General features: G+C 50.5%; 1 protein-coding gene across 1 annotated transcript; it reads right to left on the bottom strand.

Moving 5' to 3' along the window:
- Positions 1 to 8,262: 8,262 nt before the first annotated feature.
- CDC25B (cell division cycle 25B) lies at positions 8,263 to 16,943 on the bottom strand. The gene is made up of 16 exons (XM_007959983.2): positions 16,741 to 16,943; positions 15,564 to 15,691; positions 14,882 to 14,933; positions 13,034 to 13,075; positions 12,876 to 12,912; positions 12,452 to 12,574; positions 12,202 to 12,324; positions 11,906 to 12,040; positions 11,396 to 11,476; positions 11,132 to 11,308; positions 10,807 to 10,902; positions 10,248 to 10,310; positions 10,005 to 10,103; positions 9,679 to 9,812; positions 8,549 to 8,660; positions 8,263 to 8,403 (listed from the first exon to the last, which is right to left on the bottom strand). Exons 1-16 carry the CDS (start codon positions 16,941 to 16,943, stop codon positions 8,263 to 8,265), a joined length of 1,746 nt encoding a protein of 581 aa, XP_007958174.1.
- Positions 16,944 to 22,525: the final 5,582 nt, after the last annotated feature.

Genomic DNA, 22,525 nt, shown 5'->3' on the forward strand with positions numbered 1-22,525 from the left:
GATCCAATCACAATCCTTTGAAGTTGTGGCTTTGTTATCCCCATTTTACAGGTGAGGAAATAGAGGCACAGAAAGATTAAATAACTTGCTGATGTCACATGTGCTGTGATTCTGATGGCGCCTGCCTCTTCCACTCTCTTTGTTTCCTCTTCTCCCTCTATCCCCTGACAACCAGCCAGGAGTCTAGTCCAGCTTTTCTCCCTTACTCCACCCCCCTCTCCACCCTGCTGCAAGCCATAGGAGGTCATAAGCCTCCTCCTAACTCCAGCCCCACTTACCCTCTACAACTCAACCCTGAGAGCACCAGTTCCCCAAACCGGATTTGATGACCTCCTTCCCCACTACCCCCAATCCCAGCCCAGGCGGCCCCCCTTTCCCCAGCCCTCCCCTCCGGGAACCCCTGGCCTGGTGGAAATAGTCTTGGCAGGGCCCCAGGAGCACAAGGCCCTGTGTGATTCGTCCTTTCAAACGATCCGGCTGTGCTTCACTTCCTTTGGAGCTGAGAGCCAGGAGGCCTCACGAGGCAGCTTGGGCCTGGCCATGTGAGGCCCCTTCCCTCCTGCTGCCTCAGGCTCCGCTGACTCAGAACCTGGCAGCTAGGCCCCACCCCCTGGTTCGTGTGGGTTAGGTGGGATGGAGGCAGCCTGAGCTGAATTGCTTGGCACCTGCACAGACTTCTCCTGTGTAGGTAGGGTGGGAATGTCACCCTACCTTTTGTCCCATCACCAGCTGTCTTCTTTGAACAATTAATTATAGATCATTTCATAGAACATTCTCTTAAGGCATGATTTCATGGCTGCCAAACAACTTCTCATCAGTACTTAGCTGCCCTCTCCTGATTGTTTCCACATGGCCATGGACCGCCTAGTCTACACATCTTTTTTTTTTTTTTCCCTCCACCACTTGTTTTATCGCCTGTGGAAAATGGCACTGGTGTCCAGTTCCATTGGGTGAAGACTTGGTGAAAACCAGAAGTTATCTAGATGTTTGTGGGAACATCTTGTGGAAGGACACAAGCCAGTGACACACAATCAGTTAATTCTATAGAGTCACTTTATTTTTCCTAGACTCCAACTTGAAAAGAAAAGCTAAGACTAATATTGCCTCATTTTCCAATACAGGAGACTCAGAAAACTGGGGCTGTGATGCTGGAACCCTCACATGAGCACATCAGTGCAGCCCCTGACAGTTAACTGAGCCCTTTGCAGTGTACAGCAAACACATTTTCTGGTTACGAGAGAGAAATGAAAATGTACTTAGCAGTTTGGGTGAGAATGTGAGGCAATGGGAACTCTCAGACACTTCTTGATGGGAAGGTAAATTGGTATAACAACCTCACAAACTTTGTAGAAAATAAGAAAGTTGAGCTTACACCTCAAAACCCAAACCCACTGTCACTGAGTCAATTCTGACTCATAGTGACCCTATTGAACAGCGTAGAACTGCCCCATAGGGTTTCCAAGGCTGTAAAACTGCCTCTTCTTTCTCCCAGGGAGTGGTGGGTGGGTTAAAACTGCCAAACTTTTTGTTAGCATTTGGATCCAGCAATTCCATTTACGGGTGTATTCCCACACGATTTGTTATAGTCCCAAATAATCCATTAAGAGTAGAAGAATTTGTTTCATATTTTGATTATGGTTACAGTTTTAGTTGTCAAAACTCACAGAAGTGTACATTAAAAAAAGCAACTTTTACTGCATGTAAACTATAATTTTAAAAACTAAAAATGGAACAAAAGATAGAAGAACAAAATAGTTGAATAAATAATTTGATTTCTTGGTGAAGCCATATAATGGAATACTACACAGCAATGAAAAAGAACTAACTACTGCTACATGGATGGAGCTCAAAATAATGCTGAGGGAAAGAAGCCAGACACAAAAGAGTACAAGCTCTATGATTCTATTTATATGAAGTTCAAGAGGCAAAAACTAGTCTACAGTCATAGAGGTCAGAAGAGGGGTAACCTCTGGAGTGGGGAGCATGGACAAGGGGCATGAGTGGGCCTCATGGGCTGCTAGAAATGTCCTGTCTCTCAAGCTGTGTGGTGGTTCCCTAGCTCTATGCTCAATGCTTCTGATGTGTGTACCCTTTAAGGAATGTCAGTTCTTCCTCAATTTAAAAAAAGAAAATATTATTTTTAAAAACTGTCATTGCAAAAGTTACCCAGTGAGCAATTCAGATGATGTCCAGTGGGTGAATACGCCTCCCCTCAGCAGGCCCCCTGATCCTAGTTGTCTGGGCCAGGCCCGGAACAGTCAGCTCCAGAAGCCCTGCCCAGCCCCACGCAGCCCTTTAACCACGTGAGCCAGGGACACATGGCCTGCTTTCAGACTTCTCAATGCTGGAACTCCGGCCCCACCCTGGCCCAAACAAAACAACCTTTGAAACTGGCTGGCAGCCCAGGATTTTAAACGGCCTCCCTGCCTGAACTGCTTCCCCTCCATGAACATACAGACATAACATAGAGCTTCCCTTGTTGGGGGAAGGGTGGTTGGGACACCTTCATCCCTACCTGCTAAACTTTTCAGGGGTCCAGGCCAGAAAAGGAGAAGTCACTTGTCAATGCCTTCTATTTGGGGAAGAAGTTTCCTGCCTGGTGGGCTTGGGAGACAATATATGTGAGCAGACCAAGTGCCCCATATTTGCAGCTGTAACTCTTCCAGTGGGTTATAATCCTCATGGCTGTGGATACTCAGCATCCATTGTTCCCTCCTCTCCATGTAGTCAGATCCATACAAAACTGTGGCTGGGAAGAGGACACTCCTGGCAGAAACAAGAGGCAGTCCCTGTGCTGGCCACCTGGGACCAAGGTGTGAGATGAGGGCATGGGAGAGTCCTGGAATGCCTGTCTGCTCTGCTTCTGTCCCCTGTGTGACCTGGGCCAAGTGAGTGCCCTTTCAGAGCATCCTGTTACCTTCCCCCTCTGTGAAACCAGGAGGCCTGGGGCTTTCAGGGTGGAGCAGACCGTTTCAGTGTGCCAGTACTCAGGGCTACTCCCTTCCTCTCAGGGTCTGCCCAGCTCTTTTTCCTTTGCTGGGGGCAAGACCCCTTATCCAAATAAATGCTGGTCTTGGAGATGTCAGCTGCCTGCTCAGTGGGAGCAAGGGAAGAGCTTTCTGGAGATGTCAGTGCCCCTCTCTCTCTGAGCAGAGGCCCAACGTCCCAGACCATCAGAGTGCACTGTAACACCCCACACACATATACTTTTGGAGTATGAGTAAAGACCTAGCCTTAGGGAATAAAAGACTTGAAGGATAAACTGAAGCCAAGTCTAAGAATGGTGTGTAGCTGTGTTTGACTGATCTCTAAATTCACAAGGAAGTTAGTTAAGTTGTTGTTAGGTGCCGTCGAGTCGTCTTCGACGCATAGTGACCCTATGTACAACAGAATGAAACACTGCCCAGTCCTGCGTCAGGCTCACAATCCTTGCTATACCTGGGCACGTTGTTGCAACTGCTGTGTTGATCCATCTCATTAAGGACCTTCCCCTTTTATGCTGACCCTCCACTTTACTAAGCATGATATGCTTCTCCAGGGAACGGTCCCTTCTGACAACATGCCCAACGTAGGCGAGACAAAGTCTGGCCATTCTCGCTTTCAAGGAGCTTTCGGGCTGCACTTCCAGGACAGATTTGTTCCTTCTTCTGGCAGCCCATGGTACTTTCAGTATTCTTCACCAACACCACAATTCAAAAACATTGACTCTTCTTTGGTCTTCCTTATTCCTTGTTCAGCTTTCACATGCATATGAGGGAACTGAAAAATACCATAGCTTGGGTTGTTGTTGCTGTTTGTTGTTATGTGCTGTCGAGTCGGCCCTGAGGCAGTATCACTGCCTTCTGGTTAGCAGTCAAGTGCCTTAAGCACTACGCTACCAGAGCTTCTTGGCTTGGGTTAGGCATATCTTAGTCTTCAAAGAGACATCTTTGCCCTTCGGCAGTTTAAAAAAAAAAAAAAAAAAAAGCCCTTTTCAGATTTGCCTAGTGCAGTAGGTCATCTGATTTCTTGACTGCTGCTTCCCTTGGGGCTGATCGTGGAACCAAGTCATATGAAATCTTTAACAACTTCAATCTTTTCTCCATTTATGATGAGGCTGCTTATTGGTCCAATTGTGAGGATTTGTGTGTGTGTGAGTGATTTGGGGGAAGATTTACAGAGCAAATTCACTTTGCATACAGCAGTTCACATACACTTTGTCTCATGACATTGACCATAGTTTACCACAATGCAACAGCTTCCTTCCCACTTCCTCCCCATAGTTAACTCTTCCCAGTGTCCATCCCTCCATGCACTCCTGCCCCCTGAGCTGTCTCCCTGTGCATAAACAGCCCTTCTTTCTCCCATGATTGTTCTCTCCAAGGAGTGTATCTACCTGAGATAAATGTTTAACTCATATGCCTGTCTTTTGTTTGGCTGGAAACCACAGGTGTGGGTTCAATTCCAGACCTGAAGGGCAGCTCAGGGCCATAGTCTCAGTGGTTGCTCTAGGCTCTATCAGACCAGCAAACCTGGACCCCCCCCCCCTTTTTTTTTCTCCAAATTATTTTGAGTTTAGTTCCACATTGTTCTCCCTCTCTATCAAGGATCTCCTACATAGATCCCCTTCCAAGGTGATGACAATGGTAGCTGGGCACCATCTAGTTCTTCTGGTCTCGTAGTCATATAGGCTGCAGATTGGATGGTGTACCAGTTGCTAGGACTAATTGTTTCTGTGAATTTTTGGTTTTCTTCATTCTTCTTTGCTCTGGATGAGGAGAGACCCATCATTGCATCTAGATGGCAGCTTGCTAGCTTTTAAGATCCCAGTCGCTGCTCGCCAAAGTAGGAGGTGGAACAATGAATATAGTAATATTAACTGGTCTTCCTTGTAGGTGTATGGATATTATCCTATCAATCACAGCATTGTGCTTCAGGATAGATCTTGAAACATTCTTTGTGATGATGAATGCCACGCCATTCCTCTTCAGTTTGTCATTCCCAGCATAGTAGAGCTTATGGTTGTCTGATTCAGTATGCCCAATACCAGTCCATTTCAGTTCGCTAATGCCAAGGATATTGGTCTTTATGCATTCCATTTAATCTTTGACAACTTCCAATTTTCCTAGGTTCAAACTTCTTACATTCCATGTTCCAATTATTAATGGATGTTTTCAGCTGTTTCTTCTCATTTTGAGTCATGGCACATCAGCAAATGGAGGTCCTGAAAGCTTTATTCCATCTACATCATTAAGGCCAACTCTATTTTGAGGAGGCAGCTCTTCAGTCACATTTTGAGTACCTTCTGACCTGAGGGGCTCATCTTCTGGCACTATATTGGATAGTGTTTCAGGGCTATTCATAAAATTTTCCATAGTATATCAGACAGTGTTTCACTGCTGTTCATAAGGTTTTCACTGGCCAATTCATTAAGAAGTGGATAGTCCCTTCCTTCCGAGTCCATCTTAGTCTGGAAGCTCTGCTGAAACCTGTCCACTATGGGTGACCCTACTGGTATTTGGAACATCATTAGATAGCCTCTGGCCTCACAGCAGCACATAAGCCACAACAGTACAACAAACTGACAGACGAGTGGTGGTAGAAGGGAGGAGGATCACTACAGCTGCCATTTGGGCCAAGGGAGTTCTCTGCAGAGACCCTGGGTGCTCTGCTCCTGTCTCTTGTTGGTAGTAGTTCAGCCTCTGGAATGGCTCATTTTAAGCCTAGTGGGATGGCAAAACTGACTAATCCTCTTGTTAGGGTTCCATTTGCCTAGCCCCACCCCCATGCAGCCAGAATGCTCCTAGGAAGCCAAAATGGCCAGACTTCGTCTCACCTACTTTGGTCATGTTGTCAAAAGGAACTATTCCCTGGAAAAGGATATCATCCTTGGTAAAGAGCAGGACAGCGAAGAAGGGGAAGACCCTCAGTGAGATGGATTGACAGAGTGGCTGCAATGATGCACTCAAACATAGCAAGGATTGTGAGGATGGCACAAGACTGAGAAGTGTTTTGTTCTCAGAGCTGACTCAACAGCACCTAACAACAACCCCCACAAGTGTGTCATGCACCTTATTTATAGTATTAGCAAGGTATCCAATCCCCTTGATGGGCCACAGGGTCCTCACATATGCATATAGTCCTGCCCAGTCATTTGGCAGGAGTTACAAAGACTATGGCTAGAAGGACCATACTAAGTAATTCACTGTACTGCACAAGGCAACAGTACTTTAGACTCAGCCTGGGAAACCAGAGTGCCCAATGTTGCTCTAGTAGGAAATAGTCTCATTTTTCCATCTGCAACATGGGGTGGATAATCATCATCCCACCTATTTCAGAATGTAGATGTATTTTGAGTCAAAGTAGTCATGATGTCTGTATGTGCACTTTGTATGCAAACGATTCCACTTATAGTCACAGACAGCTGATGAGATTTCCTTAGATGCCTGAGTTTGTGCCCATGAAGCGTTCTCTCAGTTTGCCCCTTTCCCGTTCACTTGATCTTGAACTCTGCCAGAGCCTCTGATGGGTGCTGGGAATACTGAGAGGAAAGCTATTGCCCTGATAGGATAGGGAGGCTTCTGCTAAGTGACATTTGAAACTGAATCTCAGAGGAGTAAGAGATGGGGGTAAATGCGCTCTTGTGAATGGTACGGCAGATACATTCTGCAAGGAAATGTGAAGAGCAAGGTTGGGGGATTTGATTCAGCAAGAGGTGGGGGATGAGGCTGGGGAGGGCCCAGATCCTAAAAGGATTCCTTGGATGCTGTACCAGGAGTCTTAACTTTATCCTGAAGGCAATGGGGAACCATTGACAATTCTTGAGGAAAGGAGTGATGGGTTACTCTTGCCTTCTTGGTGCAGAGTATAGGAAGGATGAGCCCAGAGGTGCTTGGGTAGACAGGTGAATGGAAGGTAGGAGAAGGGGGAGGCTAAATCCAAAGACCCATCCAAGGAGTTTCACTCAAGAGATGGAGAAGGACTTCAGGGGAAGGGCAGGAGGGACCATAAAACCACCTCCCCAAGAAGTCTTCCACCCCTATTCCACCAACAGGGTCTGTTGTGGTCTTGTCAAGGGGCCCCACCTGGGCACCCAGTGGGGCTGCTATTCCCTGCTCCCACAGAACATGGTGCTGGCAACTCAACTTGGTCAGTGCTTTATTGAATCAAGGCCCTAACAGATGACTTGTATTAGGGCATTCAAAAGCAGTCCTTTCCACATCTTGAGATTCAGAATCCAGAGGCTGTTCCATCCTTGGTTTAACTCCTTCCATAACATTTCCTCTTGAATACTTCCAAACTTTAGACTTTTACCCACACAGACACACACACACATCCTCCTGCCACAGGCTGTCATGCTCACCTAAGTGCTTGCACCCAGCTGGTTTGTGTGCACATGTGTGTCAGGCATTGCTCATCCACTCATCCCTCCAGCCCTCCATCCATGGCAAGACAGCAGCAAGTTTTGACCAGCTGGTCCCTGGGTTCACAGCAGTGGGGGCTGGGCTTTCAGCTGGCTCAAGATTCAGGCCTTAGCCCTCACCTGGGATGTCCCCCTAGGATAGTAACATCCTTTTCAGAGGCAATAGAAAGTGGAGCTAGCTGGGTCATTAATATTTGTGTCTCTAACCCCAGCTGGCTAGGGGGAGCCTAAACCTCAGCCTGAGGCAGACCAGAAGAAAAAAAAAAGTAAGACAAACAAAATCAAGTGTTTAGGTAACACTGAAACAGGAGACAGTAAGAGCTTAAATTTATGCTGTAGGTGTGTGTGTAGGGAGAGGAAGGAGGAAAAGAGAAAAGGGAAAACACAGCATAAAGAGCCCACAATTCCTGAGGAGGAAGGACGGGGCCTTGCCCATAAGTGCGGCTGGAGTGCTGACTCCCAGGGGAGGGCAGAGAGTTCAGCTCTGCCCTGTCCTGGGGAGTGGGGGGTCTTGGTTTCCCCAGCCTCAGTTAACATACAAACAAAGCCCCTAGAAAGAAGGGGACTTTTCTGAACACAGGAAGACAAAGGGTTAATTCAAAGTAGGAAGAAAACAAGCCAAGAGGCTCCTGTTGGACACAAAATACTTCCTTTGAACTGGTTTAACCCAACTTAACCCAGCAGGTTGGGCTCTTCTACAGGGGCTGGAGTGAGGGGGGTAGGACTGGGGGCAGACATGATGCCCTCACAGTTCTTCCCCTGGATGACACCTGGGACCTCCAGCCTGCTCTCAACCCCACAGGCCCACTGGTGGCTCCCAGACCAGTAGAAATGAGGCAGGTAGTCAGGCAGGCAAGCCCTTACTGGTCCTGCAACCGACTACAGAGCTCCCGTCGGCTTCGCTCCCCAGCCCAGCTGCGAGTCTTGAGGCGGAAGGTCTTCAGATCATCTTTGAAGGCCTCATGGTTCATGGGCCGGTAGTCCTGGGGCTCACAGAAGGTCTAGGGCAGGATGGGGGGTCAGCCAACACTGGGAATAAGAGAGCAACCCGGTCCCCCCTTCTCCTCCTCTCAGGGTGACAGCCTGAGTCCCTTCCCTGTGGTTAAGCCCTCCCATTGAGACTGAGGCCACTCCCAGCCACAGTACCGGGTGCTGTGGGAAGAACTCCTTGTAGCCTCCTTTGAGGATATACATCTCGGGATAATAGAGACTGGGATAGTCGTTAGCAGCACGGTCTCGTTCCCGGATGAATCGGCACCTGGACCAGCATGGGGGAGGGAGGGTCAGAGCTGGGTGTACAGTGGGGGCACATCAGGGGACTGCTCCCTGTGTCCACTCCCCTGGTAGCCCTGGGGAACCCCAAAGGTCTCCTAAGTACAGAAATGGCAGCCCGAAGAACAGTTTTGCAAAACCAGTCTGGCTCCTGGGTACAGAATAGCATGGGGAGGTGAATCAAGAGGCCTCTCTGTTCCTAGAAGGTAATGTGCCATCTTGGTTAGAAGTAGGTGTGGCCTGGACCAGGAAGGAGACAACAAGAATGGAGAGAAGTAGACAAAATCTAAGAGATACATTTAGGAAGCCTCTTGGACAAGACTTGGTGATGACAAGAAGTGGGGAGAGGAAAGGAAGGAGGAAGAAGGACCTGATATCTGTGCCCAGTGGCTAGTCCCAGGCTCAGGATGGAGGTGGTACCATGTGTATGCAGAGGCCGGGGACCCAGAAGGACAAGGGAAACAGCGGCAATAAGGAGCCTGGCTCTAGAAGTCTGTAAAGAGCATCGAGGTGTAGATTGTGACTCGCAATTGGATGGACCAGGTGGGACACCCCAGGTGGAGGGTAGGAGAGCAGGCCCAGGTCAGGGCATCTAAGAATGAACAGAAACAAGAAAGGAGAGGGGGCTTGGAAGAGTTCCAGCGGAGCAGTTAACCGCACTGAACTCTAGGGAGAGTCAGTGTCACTGAGGACTGGGACAGAGCCCTTGGATTTTGAGAAGGACGCTGTTGGAGATTTGGAACCAGCAATAGACAGAGTAGAAGTAAGTCTTGAGGAGAAGGATGGTGAGAAGGAGATGAGAGGAGGGCACTGGGTAAGGTAATGTATATCAAGAGGGACAGGAGGTAGGAGGAGAGGTCATCTCAGGCCAGCAGATGATGCATGAGGCCCAGGCTGTGGAGAGGCTGGGCTCTTGGCCATCCCAAGGGCTTTAAGCACACAGAAGGCTGAGCTGAGAAAGTCAAGGGGCAGCCAGTAGCTGGGAGGGCAGAGCTGGGACTCACATCCGGGGCCCGCGCTCAGATGAGAATTCACAGTGGAAGATGAGGATGATTCTCTTGTCCACACTACAGGCTGTTATGGGGCTCCGCAGCAGGAAGGTCTCGGCATCCCGTTCCAGGGGGAGGTTTACAGCTGTCTGCAGGGGAGTCAGCTGTTAGGCCACAGCCAGGGCCCAGGAAGCAGACCCCTTCCCTTTGCATCCCTGGGTGACCACATCCCCATGGGGACCCTGGGCAGGATCCCACCCCCCGACAATTCACCCTCTCTTCAGAGGAAGTACTTGATCATGGTGAGATTTACAGGGCCTCTCCCTGTCATCCCCCCTCACCTTGATGTGCCCGCCTTCATACTCATAGGGGTATCTGCAGTCCACAATTACGAACTTCTCCACAATGCTGCTAAACTTGCCTGTCAGCAGAGCTACCATCTGGAAGTGACCACAGGAGTAGGTCTCAGGAGTCGGGCTGGCAGCCAGGGGCTGACTCCCAGCCTATTACTGACCTAGTACACACAGCCCTCGGGGAGGGTTAACAGCTAAACAGTGGTGCCCTGCTTGTGGATCCTTGCTTACTGTTTCTGGTGAGATGTACTTGAGGTCTTGGTGTTTTCCATCCACAGTCTGTAGGAGGAAGGCCTGAAGGGAAGGAGTGAAAATGAGAGAGAGAAGAGGAAGTGAAATTGGTAGGACTAGCAGTCTGCAAAGGATGGAATTTCATTCCTGAAGCCCAAAGGCCACACCTACTTTGCCTTCAAATTCAACTCTGATTCCTGTAGCAACTGAAAGGTACCTCTTGAGTCTGATGCTCAGGAAACAACCCTCCAAGGAGGAAGGAAGAAGGGGCATAGAAGAGGCAGCCAGTCTGAGGGCACTCCTCCCTAGTTCCAAACTAGACATTAGTTTGGAAATGTCTTCCAAGATTGAAACCCAGTCAGGGACAGTCAGATCTGAGGTTGACTCAGGAGACTAAGCAGAGCTAGAGAGAGGAGGCTACATGAGGGTGAGGATGAAAAGATCCAAAGGACAGAGAAAAGGGCCCCCTCGGGAGAGAGGGCAGGGCCCGTGTTTTCCCTGGGCTGGGGGTCCACAGTCGGAAGGGTTGAGCCTCCTAATGGGCCCTGGCAGCTGGTACCTTAGAGTAGTCCCCGATCAGCTCACGGTGGTCACTGTCCAGGATGTTCTCGATCTCGTCATGACACAGGGACTTCGAGCGGAGGACACGGGCTTTCTGGGAGGCAAGGCAGATGGGGGCCAGAGTCAGGGGTGAGGCTCATGCCCCAGTCCCTGCCTGCCATGCCCAGGCCACTGCCCATGCCCCACCCTCTGTGGCAAACCTGTCCAAGGAGGGCTTAGTAGAGTGGAGCTGGAAGGTGGCAGCCCAGGTGTACCCTCAAGGTGGGCAGTGACAGCCCCACCCCATCACAGGCCACCCACAGCCATCAAGAGGAAGCACTCACTGGTTCCTCGGGCTCCTGCTGCTCTTCTGGCGGGGTCACACTCCTCCTCCGCTTGCTATGGATGGGCATGTCCCTGTCCTGTGGCCGCTCCAGCCTCTTGAGGATGGGCCGGATGGCGCTGCAGGGCATGGATGGAGAGCGGAAGAGCCGCTGGCATTTGCTGTATATGACGAGGTCCTGGAGGCAGCAGGGCAGGGGTCAGAGTGCCCGGTCCCCCCTAATCCCAGCCCTCTAAAATCTGAGGGGGCCACCCCAGAGGACTACCTGCTGCTCTTCCTTTTCCGAGGTCTTGACGAGTGGGGCACTAATGAGGCTCTCCATGCCTGGGGGGACCTCATCATCGTCCTGGGACCAAATCAGCAAAGATGTGCTGGTCAGACCCACAGGCACAGGCCAGACCCCTCAAGCCCCCAAACCCTCCTGTCCAGTTTCTCTGTCCCCCAACAACCCCGGCCCTGGCAGGCCTTCCTGCCCCTGCTAACCTCCACACAGGGCAGACCCCTGTAACTTTGAAGCTGTGGGAAACAACTTGCTGCTGGGGCTTGCACAGAGCATGAGGGGGACCGTGAAGGGGGCCTAGGCCTTTCCTCCACCCTGCCTACCCTCCCTCCATTTCAGTACCAGTCACCTGCTCTTCTCTGATTGGCCAGATCAGGCTGCAACTTAGTTACCGCAAGTTCTTCTTCTGACATTGGGATGAGGTCATAGTCTTACTGTAGAAGCTCAGCACTCTCCTTTCAGGAGATCCCAGGGAGGGAGAGCCAGATCTGTTACCTTTAGGTCACTCTCTAGGATGTCCACAAATCCATCGTCTTCCTCAGCAGCCCCTTCCATGGGGGTCAAAGAGGAACGGCGTCGGAGCAGGGGGCTCAGCTCTTCCACTTCCATCTTCCGTTCAGGGCTGAGGCACTGTTCAGTGATAAAGCAGACGTAGCCCACTCAGGGCTGCCACGCCCATCCTCATCCTTCTAAGGAAAGGTTCCCAACTGCCTGCACTTCAACCCCTTGGAGCTGAGGATCACCCTCCCCTTCCCCAGGCTGCAAGGAGTCAGTCCTCTTGACCTACTTACCATCAGGTCAGGGGCTGAGTTTGGCCTCTGAGCAAAGGCTTCTCTGCGGCTGGCCCACTCAGCCATAGCCTGGGCGTGGCTCGGAAGTGCTGGCTTCCATGGCATCTTGAAGACAAATCCATCCTATGGGCAAGATTGGGTGTGTGTATGTGTGTGTGTGTGTGACACAGTCATCAAATGCCACAGAGCCACCTCAATGCTCCCCCTTCTGTCCCTGGAGTTCTCCCTTCCTGGCTTTCCAGAGACTCACATTCTCCTTGTCTTTCCTAGAGCTGCTGGCAGCTCTGTTGCCCGCCTCACTCCTCCTCCAGCTGTCCGGTGCTTGGGTGTTGGTGATGTTCCGGAGCACAGGACTGTGGCCCAGAGGCCTCACCTAGACAGCAAGGTGGGCAGCTACTGAGGCTGGATTCTCTGGTGCCAGCCCAGGTTCTGCCTTCTCCCTCCCCTCCTCAGTGTGTCCATCTGCCTCTGGACCCCCATCTCCCACTTGGCCACTTCAAGTCTACCCTCTGGGAGGTGACCTGGGGGGAACTTCATCATTGTCCTGGGGTCAGATCAGCAAAGATGGGGTAATCAGACCCACGGGCACAGGCCCAATGCCTCAGGCCTCAGAATCCTCCTGTGCAGCCTTCTTTCCTGCCCGCCCCCTGTCCCTGACTTCAGAGAACACTCACTGGCATGGACTGGATGCGTCTGATGGAGAAGCGCTCACTGCAAACCGAAACGGGGATAGGTCAGGGCTGGGAGAGGGGGGGCCAGGAACTAGGGTACCCTGTATGCCCCCCACCCCATGCTACCAAACCTTGAGTGAGGAAAGCCTGGGAACACTCACTTTCTAATGACTTGGCTGGCTGCCTGGATAGCCTGCTCAAACCTAGGGGAAAGAGGGGGGGTCCCATGCAGCCCATCTTCCCCTGCAGCCCCCCCACCCCAGCATCAAGTTGCAGATTATAAGGCCTGAGGGCAAGGATGAGGGTAAGGGGCAGTGAAAACAGGAGGTACAAAGAATGCTGACTCCCAACAGAGCCAGGCATTGGGGAGGGAAGATGAGAGGCAGCCTAGGAGTTGAAAGCCACCCTAAATAGAAGAGGGTGCAGATAATGGCTGTAGTAGAGACAGCTGGGGCAGGTCGCAGGGTCAATGAGGTGTCACCAAGGCAACAGTCTCTCCAGCTTGCCTGAAGGCCTTCCACCTGTATGCAAATCACCTCAGTGGGGCCATATGGCTGCCAGGAAAGGCATCCATCCATCCCACAGATGACAGGCCTTGGCACACAACAATGCCAGAGTCTCTAGGGTCTGGATGCCAGTAAGGCTGCACTTCCATCCATCCCTTTGGCCTAACTGCCACTCCACCTCCCCAGGACAGAGGCCTAGTTTCATGTTGCCCTAGATCAGTCCCAAACTGCCAGGCCAGAGCCCCTAGTGATAAATGCACTGGGTCATATCCTCTTCTCCCTCCTATGGAATTTTCCAGAACCCAGCCTCTGTCCCACCCCTTCCTCCTGCCTTACAAGAGATGAGGAATTCCAACAGATGTTCCTTTTGAGGATAGGGCATAAGCTTTCTGTACATGGGCCCCGCCTCCCCAGCTATGTTACCAGAGACCACCTGCCATGCTGGGCTTTTGTGCATCTATGTGCATGCACGCACACATATACAACAGCTTCTTAGAAACTTTGTGTAACCGTCAAAGCAGGTGCAGAAATGAGGGAGGGAGACACTGGAGGGGGTGCTAAAGCAAGTTAGAGGGATGGCCCCCCGAGGTGGAGGCTCCACCCAGCAGCCCTGCATCAGAGATCTTCAGTTTCATTTGTTTGGTTGCCAATCAGCACCTTGGTCTTGGGGATAAAGCAGGTTCAGCTTTGACTGTGCTGCCACCAAAACCTAACCTACAGCTTCTTCCCCCACCCCCCACACCCAACCAACTCTGTTTCCTGTTTGTGAACCAACCCTGCAGCCCAGCCCAGTCTGATAAAAGGCAATGGAGGACAGTCAGCCACTGCCCTAAACTCAAAGCCATAGTTCCTCAGCTCAGCCTGGGGATGCCCAGCTGTCCCCACTAATCCTGGCAGCTGTTCCCTCCTGCTTGAGCCCTAAAAGCTGGACAGAAAGCTGGACTTTGGAAGGTACTACCCATGCTCCATCACCAAAGGGGTGGGGGGAGCTGTTCAAGAAGAGCGCCAGCAGCTCTCCCCACTCTCTCTCACAATGGGCCTGGTCCAGGGTTGGCCAGAGGGCCAAGAGTCACTGAAGCCAGATATTGCTGATGACCAAGGGCCTAACCTGCCTGTAGGTAACTGCTTTGTTTGGCCTAGAGCAAGTTAACAAAATGGAATTAGTTGGGCCACATTTTAAAATTATGACATTTCATAGAAATAATCTGTATAGACATAAAGAAAGATGGGGCTGGGCACTGGGCCCAGGCTCCCACATGCCCCATTGATGACTCCTAGCAGGCACCATCCCCACTACCCTTGGCCCTAGCCCATTCCCAGAGCATAGACCTTTCTGTGAGATGGGGGCAGAATCCTGGAACCTGAGAAGGTCCATGAATTCCCCCATATGTGGGTCCTGTGGAATCTGTCCAGTTCCCTAGGCATCCCCAGTTGAATCTATGCTAGAACTGGGATTCTCAAAGGCAGGCTCTGACTCCTTGGTGTGGGGTCTCCTCTACTCACGTCTGTTCTGCCATCTGGGGGTCCATGGGGCTGGGGGAGTCCAAGTAGAGACCTGGGAACATAACACTTTGGTTTGAAAGTAGTGGCATTTCCCACACACTTTCCCTACCACATTCTCAACCCTACTCAAAGAAGGAAAAACAAAAATAAAAAATCCGTTTCTATTTAAGATCTTCACACATTAAAAAATGAAACAGAAAGCCACCCAAGGGCTGATATATTGTCCTCCAACTGCATGGGGCCCCTTTGCCTGTTTATTATGAAAATCTCTCTGTTTTTAAACCACAATCTTTGCTAAGCATTTTTCTTGAACAGATTTAAAATTGTTTGCAGAAGAGATGATAACCTTTAAAGGAAAAAGCTATAGCTCAAGGGAAGAGAAGGTTATACAAAGACCAGCTTACAGCCCAGGGTGCCTCCTAGGTGGGGCTGTGGTTCAGGGCTCTTGGCTCCTGGTTTGAGATCTCAACTCCTGCTTAGGGCCCCACCCTCCTGGTCAGCCTGTCTGGGTGTGGTGAGCGCTACCAGAGGTGTGTCTTCCTGCCAGATGAGTGGGTAGGAAGGGAGGCTCCGGGGTCCACCAGGTGGTGGGAAAGATGTTACTCTGATGAGCAGGGCGGTTGGGAGGCTCAGGCAGCCCCCCCAAACTCTCAGGGCACTGAAGGACCTCCCTAGACCTCACCTGCATCAGAAGCTTCAGAAGACTCAGACGACAGGGAGGACTCGGACGCCCGCCGGGACAAGGATAGGCATGACAGCCGGCTGCGGCTGCGGAGGAGCAGGTTCCCTACCTGACTCTTTGGGGTTTCGCTGGGAAAGCAGCAGAGACCCAGAGAAGAAACAAGGTAAATGTGGGGCTCGGGGGCTGGCTGCCTGTGTTCCAGCACCCCTCCCCTTAGGGCCCATTAATCTCTGCACTGTCCCAAGGAGGCAGCCCCCTCCCCAAGGCAAGGCCTGAATAGGACACTATACCAAGTAAGTAGGCATATCAAGGGTAGCCTACTTTCTTCCCAGACCAAGGCAGGCTCATCCTACAGTGGCCCTAAATTTCTTCTCTTTGTGTGGTTGGCTTAGGAAGGGTCCTCCTGGGTACAGGGGGAGGTGAGGCCAGGCCTAGAGCAAGAAGGCTTGGGGGGAGGGGTCAGCCTGGGGAATGAGTGGCAGTAGAGGAGCAAAGGCCCTAAGGGGAAAATAAAAAAGCAGCAGCAGCCAAACCCACAGCTATGGAGTTGATTAATTAAGTAATCATATAGGACAGAGTAGCACTGCCCCATAGGGTTTCCCAAGCTGCAAATCTTTACAGAAGCAGACTGCCTCACCTTTCTCCCATCATCCTTTTGGTTAAGAGCCAAATGTTTTAATCACTGTGCCACTAGAGTGCCTTAAGGCCTTCCCTAAACTCTCCAGGGCACCACCCATCCACGTGCCTTTCCGGGGAAAGGGTCAAGACCTGCGTCTCTATTGCCAGCGGGGCAACGCAGCCTGAACCTGACAGGCTTCCTCACAGAGCAGGACTGGCCTTTAATTCAATTGGGATGGGGTGGGGGTGGGGAACAGGACCAAGGAAATGGGACGACCGGGAGTGCGCTGCCACCCTAAATTCCCTAGGAAGGTCGGGATCCTTTGCCTGAGGCAAAATGGTAGCGATTTGGACAGAGATTAGGGAGACAGCGTGGTGGGGGCACAATGCGGGAGGAGGAGGGCCCAAGAGCGGGTCACCGGGAGTATGTGAGCTGCAATGCCCAACATTCCCACCCACCTTTTGGATTCGGCTTCCAACCAGGTTCCCCAGGAGGCCTGAGACCACATCCCAGCCTGAGCCTTTCATCCCACGCCCAGCTTCATTCAGGGCCCCCTACCTGCCAAGCCCGGCGAGGTCGTGCATGGTCTGGGTGAGGGTAGTGACCGGCGAGGAAGCGGCTGCGCGCTCTGGGGACCCCAGGAGGTCTAGAACTCCCAGCCGAAGGCCTGGGAGGTGGCCCGGACGCTCGGCCCCACCACGCATGCTGGTCGGACTGAGACTCATCAAGCTCAGCGTGGGCTTTAGCTGGGGTAGCTCCATTGCCACGGGGTCGCTGGAGGCTGGTTGGAAAGCTGGGCGCAGGGACGCCAACAGACGCTGGGAGACAGCTGGCCAGGACCAGGGAGGGAGCCGGCTGGGGGGAGAGGAAGGGAGGGGGGGAGAGCAACGGGGCCGGGAGCGAGGGAGACGGGGAGGGTGGGGAGAGGTGCAGGGACCCAGGGACCAGCCACCAGTCCAGGAAGCCTAAGACTGCAGCTGCCACCTCCACCTCCTTATATATTCGAAAAATAACAGCGGCCGCGCCGCCTGGAAGCCGCCAATAGGGATACGGGTTGGAGGAGGGCGGGGCCGAGGCGGAGCCAGGAGGGGTAAGAAAGTGGCGAGAAGCTGGCCCGGTTGCCCGCCGGCTTCCAGGCTCTGGCTAGGGCGGGGAGAATTGGGGTTTGTCCCACACCCTTTGTCCCCCTCCGCAGCTGAGCGCTAAGATCTTGGCCTCCCGAACTCTGCCTCTCTCGGGACATGGGACATGTCCGGAGCTACACATCCCCAGCAGAGAGGGCCCCAGAGGAAGCAGAGGCCCTAGAAGGGCCTCTGAAGCGCCTTCGCTATTTAACATAATATACAATCACCAGCAGACACCTTGAAGAGGTCCACTTAGGTGAAGGAGTTTGCCCAGCACGCTTGCGCTCTGTGTTCGCTATCCCATTTTTCAGACCGGGACTTCGATGCGTGGAGAGGTTAATTAACTCGTCCAAGGTCATCCGACTGCATAAGTAGTGGAGCAGACCAACGTTGGCACCCGTACGCCTCTGATGCCGCAGCCTCCCTGACTTCTCTACTGGCCCCGCTGACCGGACCCCCAAGTGTAATTCCCACGAGGAGCCCTAGTGCAGGACGTGGGGGTGCTGTTGGAGGGCGAACGAGGAACTGATAGGCGCTTCCGCGGACCCCTCAGATTAGGCGTGACTTCGAGAGGCCCAGTTTATTCCGGCAGCCCGCGAGGAGGCGCCAGTGGTTGGGCTGGCCAAGGGTTTCTGCGGCAGGGGCGCAGATCAGGAAGACAAGAGCTGTAGCCCTGCGCCCATCTTCGTGCAGCCTCGGCTGTCTGGGCTGGGGCACAGTGGACTGAGTCAGGAGCTGGGAAATAGGATCGCAGAAGGGAAGAACTGGCAGTGGGTGAGCTGGCGGACCTGAGGAAGCAGAGGGAAGGAAGATCCGGTCCTCCTGTGAGGAGAGAACAGGGTGGGCACAGGAGATCCTTCCTTCTCTCAACATTCTGCCTAGCTCCGGTGTGCCAGGCGCTGTGCTGCGGGCTGTGCTGGGCTGAGGTTTTGTTTCATCCGTTCTGGGTCAGGGGTCCAGGTCCAGACTTGCAGCCATTCCCCACCACCGAAGCCGTGACTACTTTCAGTCCCCGGAAACCCCTGTGAGCACCCACGCCAAGACCAAAAGTAAAAGAGGCCTGAGGACAAACGAAGCAAGTGTGTGTATATACCCACACACACAAACACACGGGGATGTGGGGTGTTATACTTTCCACTCCCTTCAAATCCCACAGTCAGAAGGTCACCACTGAGTCAGTGACCCAGGGCCAAGACCACAGAGGAGTCGTTCCAGGGCATCCTACACACCAACTCTGTTGCTCTGAATCTCTCTCTCTCTTTTTTTCCAATTAGATCACAGATCATGTGTTCAATTAAAACAAAAACTAGTCAATAAAAAATAAGGTAAAAGAGTCAGCAAAACAGGAACAGAAGGGACATTTCTCAACATAATTAAGGACAAGTATACAGAATCAACAGCCAGCATTATTCTCAATGAAGAGAGATTAAGGCATTTTCCTTGAGAATGAGAACATGACAAGGATGCCCTTTACCAGCACTCTTACTCAGTTTTGTATTGGAAGTCATAGCTAGAGTAATAAAGCAAGAAAGGGAAATAACAGGTATATAGTAAAGCTAACAAGGGACAATGTGGTGGTCACTTCTTGGCCACAGCCAGCTACCCAGAGGAAGCAAGTAGTTGGACCTGTGGTCTCAGGACCATAGTCCCAGGGGACATCAAGCTCAATTGGCATAACATACTACATAAAACATTGTTCCACATCCTACTTTGGCAAGTAGCAACTGGGATCTTAAAAGCTTGCAAGCGGCCATCTAGATGCAACAATGTGTCTCCCCTCATCCAGAGCAAAGAAGAATGAAGAAAACCAAAGACTCATGGAAACAATTAGTCCAAGTGACTAATACACCATGCAATCCTCAACCTATATGACTATGAGACCAGAAGAACTAGATGGTGCCCAGCTACCACTGTCAACCACTCAGAGTGGAATCTACGTAGGAGATCCTGGATAGAGCCTGGACAGAATGGGAGAAAAATGTGGAACAAAACTCAAAATCATTAAAAAAAAAAAAAAAAAAAAGACCAGGTTTGCTTGTCCAATAGAACCTTATATAACCACTGAAACAATGGCTGCTAGCTGCTCTCCAGGTCTGGAATCGAACACACTTCTGTGGCTTCCAGCCAAACAAAAGACATATGCTCAGGCATATGAGCTGAACATTTACATTAGGTAGATACACTCCTTGGAGAGAACAATCGTGAGAGAATAGAAGGGCTGTGTATGCACAGGGAGACAACTCTGGGGGCAGGAGTGCATGGGAGGGAAGGACACAGGGAAGACGTAACTATGGGGAGGAAGTGCGAGAGGAGCTGTTGCATTGTGGGAAATTGCAGTCAATGTCATGAGTCAGTGTATGTGAGCTGCTATATGGAAAATGAATTTGCTCTGGAAACTTTCACTCAAATCACAATAAAAAATTTTTTAAAAAAAGGAAATAAAAGACATCCAAAATGGTAAGGAAGAAATAAAACTATCCCTATTTGCAGATGACATGATCCTATACATAGAAAATTCCAGAGCCCTCACAAGAAAGTTACTGAACTAATAGAAGGTTTTAGCAAAGTGTCAAAGTACAAGATCAACATATACGTCTCAGCTGGATTCCTCTACACTAACAAGGAGAACTCCAAAAAGGAAATCAGAAAGATAAAACCATTTACTGTAGTCCCAAAAGGATAAAATATCTAGGAAAAGATTTAACGAGGGATGTGAAAGACTTCTACAGAGAAAACTACAAAACACTACTGCAACAAATCAAAAGAGACCTACATATATGGAAAAACATACCATGCTCATTGATTGGAAGACTTAACATTGTGAAAATGCCAATACTACCTGCATTGGTTGCTTCTTGCTGCTCTAACAGAAAATACCATAGGTGGATGGTTTAACAAACAAGAGTTTATTCTCTTACAGTTTTGGAGGCTAGAAGTCCGAATTCAAAGTGTCAGGCTCCAGGGGCTGGGTAAAAGCCCCTTAACCTTGGGCTTCAGCTCTGCCTCTTGCTCCCAGCCCACTGAAGCTGGAGGCTTTCTTCATTCAGGCAGCTGCTGGCTGCTGAAGCTGACAAACCCAAGGTCGACAAGGAAAAAGGTACAGTCCCAATATTAACCAAATCACAAGGCAGGCCACTGATTCAAGTTCATTAACAGTCCCAAGATTGGCAGACAGCATGGCAGGCTACTGAACAATAACTCAGCTACATGCAGTATTCAGGCATGCCAAAAGCTAGAGACCTTCCTCAAAGTTGCTTCTCATATAATAGAAGCAGACTACATCCCTAAGGCAGCTACTCAGCTGCTCCAGTAGATTCCACCAAGGAGTTGATTACCAAGCTCACCATGGGGAAAAACTACATCCAGCTGCCCAGCCACTCAAAACCAGGTCCATTCAGGTTGACACATAACCATAAATACCACAATTCCATCCCCTTGTCAACTCTGAAACCTAGAAGGCTGTGGTGGTTCCACCCCCAAAGGCCATGGTCCTACCCTTTACGGCTGAGGCAGCTCTGCTTCCAGTTTCCTTGGTCTGTCTACTTCTACCAATTAATGCCTGAAGGCAACCCACTCTGCGAGGAATCTTCCTGCCCAAAAGACACTCAGCTTTCTCGCTCCATGGGCTGGTGAGGCTGTCGCTGTCTCATGCCGGTCTCTTGGCTCTGCTGCTGCCATCTCTCATGTTGATCCCTTGGTTCTGCCAGGGTCTCTCTGCCAGGATCTCTCTGCTAGGGTCTTGGGTCAAGGATGCACTCCAGTCCTGCTTCCGTATTTTAGGTATTTGTCAGAGCAGCACCCCACTCTCTCATTATCATATCCTGCTTTGGTTACTTCATGCTGCTCTAACAGAAAATACCACAGGTCAATGGCTTTAGTAAACAGGAGTTATTCTCTTACAGTTTTGGAGGCTAGAAGTCCGAATTCAAAGTGCCAGGCTCTAGGGGCTGGGTGAAAGCCCCTCGACCTTGGACTTCAGCTCTGCCTCTTGCTCCCAGCCCATTTAAGCTAGAGGCTTTCTTCACTCACACAGCTGCTGGTTACAGATGCTGACAAACCCAAGGTCGACAAGGAAAAAAGGCACAGTCCCAATATTACCAAACCATACTTCAGGCCACTGATTCAAGTCCATTAAGAGTCCCAAGATGGGCAGACAACATGGCAGGCTGCTAACTGAAGACTCAGCTACATGCAGGATTCAAGCATGCCAAAAGCTAGTTGCTTCTTATATACAGGAAGCAGCCCACATCCCTAAAGCAGCTACTCAGCTGCTCCAGTAGCTTCCACCATGGAGTTGATTACCAAGCTCACCTTGGGGAAAAACTACATCCAGCTGCCCAGCCACTCAGAACCAGGCCCAGCCAAATTGACATATAACCTTAACTACCACACTACCCAAAACAATCTCCAGATAGAATACAATCCTGATCCAAGTTCCAACTACATTCTTTAACAAAATGGAAAAACCAATCACCAACTTTATGTGGAAAGGAAAGGATAGCTAAAGCTTTATCAAAGAACAACAAAGTAGGAGGCTTCACACTTCCCAACCTTAGAACCTACTACACAGCCACAGTAGTCAAAATAACCTGTTACTGGCACACTCACAAATGCTCAGACCAATGGAATAGAATTAAGAATCCAGAAATAAATTCATCCAGCTATGGATAGCTGATCTTTGACAAAGGGTTGAAGTCTATTCAATGGGGAAGAGATAGGCTTTAACAAATGATCCTGGCAAAGTTGGATATTCATTTACAGAAAAATGAAACAGGACCCATACCTCACATCATACACAAAAACTAACTCAAAATGTTATCAAAGACCTAAATCTTTTTTAAAAAATGTTTATTGTGACCATGTAGGGTTGGCAGACAATGTTTCTACAAATGCATTTGTATGTTCTATAAGAATTCCCAGGTACATAGTAAAGCTGATAAGGAGCAAGATTGTAGTCACTTCTTGGTCACAGCCAGCTACCCAGAGGGACTGAGTAGCTGAACCTGTGGCCTCGAGACCACAGTCACAGGGGACATCAAGCTTAATTGGCATAACATACTAAACAAAAGCTTTGTTCCACATCCTACTTTGGTGAGTAGCAACTGGGATCTTAAAAGCTTGCAAGAGGCCATCTAGATGCAACAACGGGTCTCTCCTCATCCAGAGCAAAGAAGAATGAAGAAAACCAAAGACACATGGAAACAATTAGTCCAAGTAAC

The sequence above is a fragment of the Orycteropus afer genome, unplaced genomic scaffold (genome assembly GCF_000298275.1).
Source record: "Orycteropus afer afer isolate SDZICR_OR568_19922 unplaced genomic scaffold, OryAfe1.0 scaffold00020, whole genome shotgun sequence".
Classification (NCBI taxonomy): domain Eukaryota; kingdom Metazoa; phylum Chordata; class Mammalia; order Tubulidentata; family Orycteropodidae; genus Orycteropus; species Orycteropus afer.

What these genes read in the sequence shown, in the direction of transcription:
- CDC25B (XM_007959983.2), bottom strand. Translation starts at nt 16,943, where the DNA reads ATGGAGCTACCCCAGCTAAAGCCCACGCTGAGCTTGATGAGTCTCAGT. An exon ending in TCTGAGCGCGGGCCCCGGAT is followed by an intron (nt 8,661 to 9,678) that starts GTGAGTCCCAGC and finishes ATGCTGGTCCAG; the next exon opens with GTGCCGATTCATCCGGGAAC. An exon ending in AGTTCTTCCCACAGCACCCG is followed by an intron (nt 8,404 to 8,548) that starts GTACTGTGGCTG and finishes ATCCTGCCCTAG; the next exon opens with ACCTTCTGTGAGCCCCAGGA.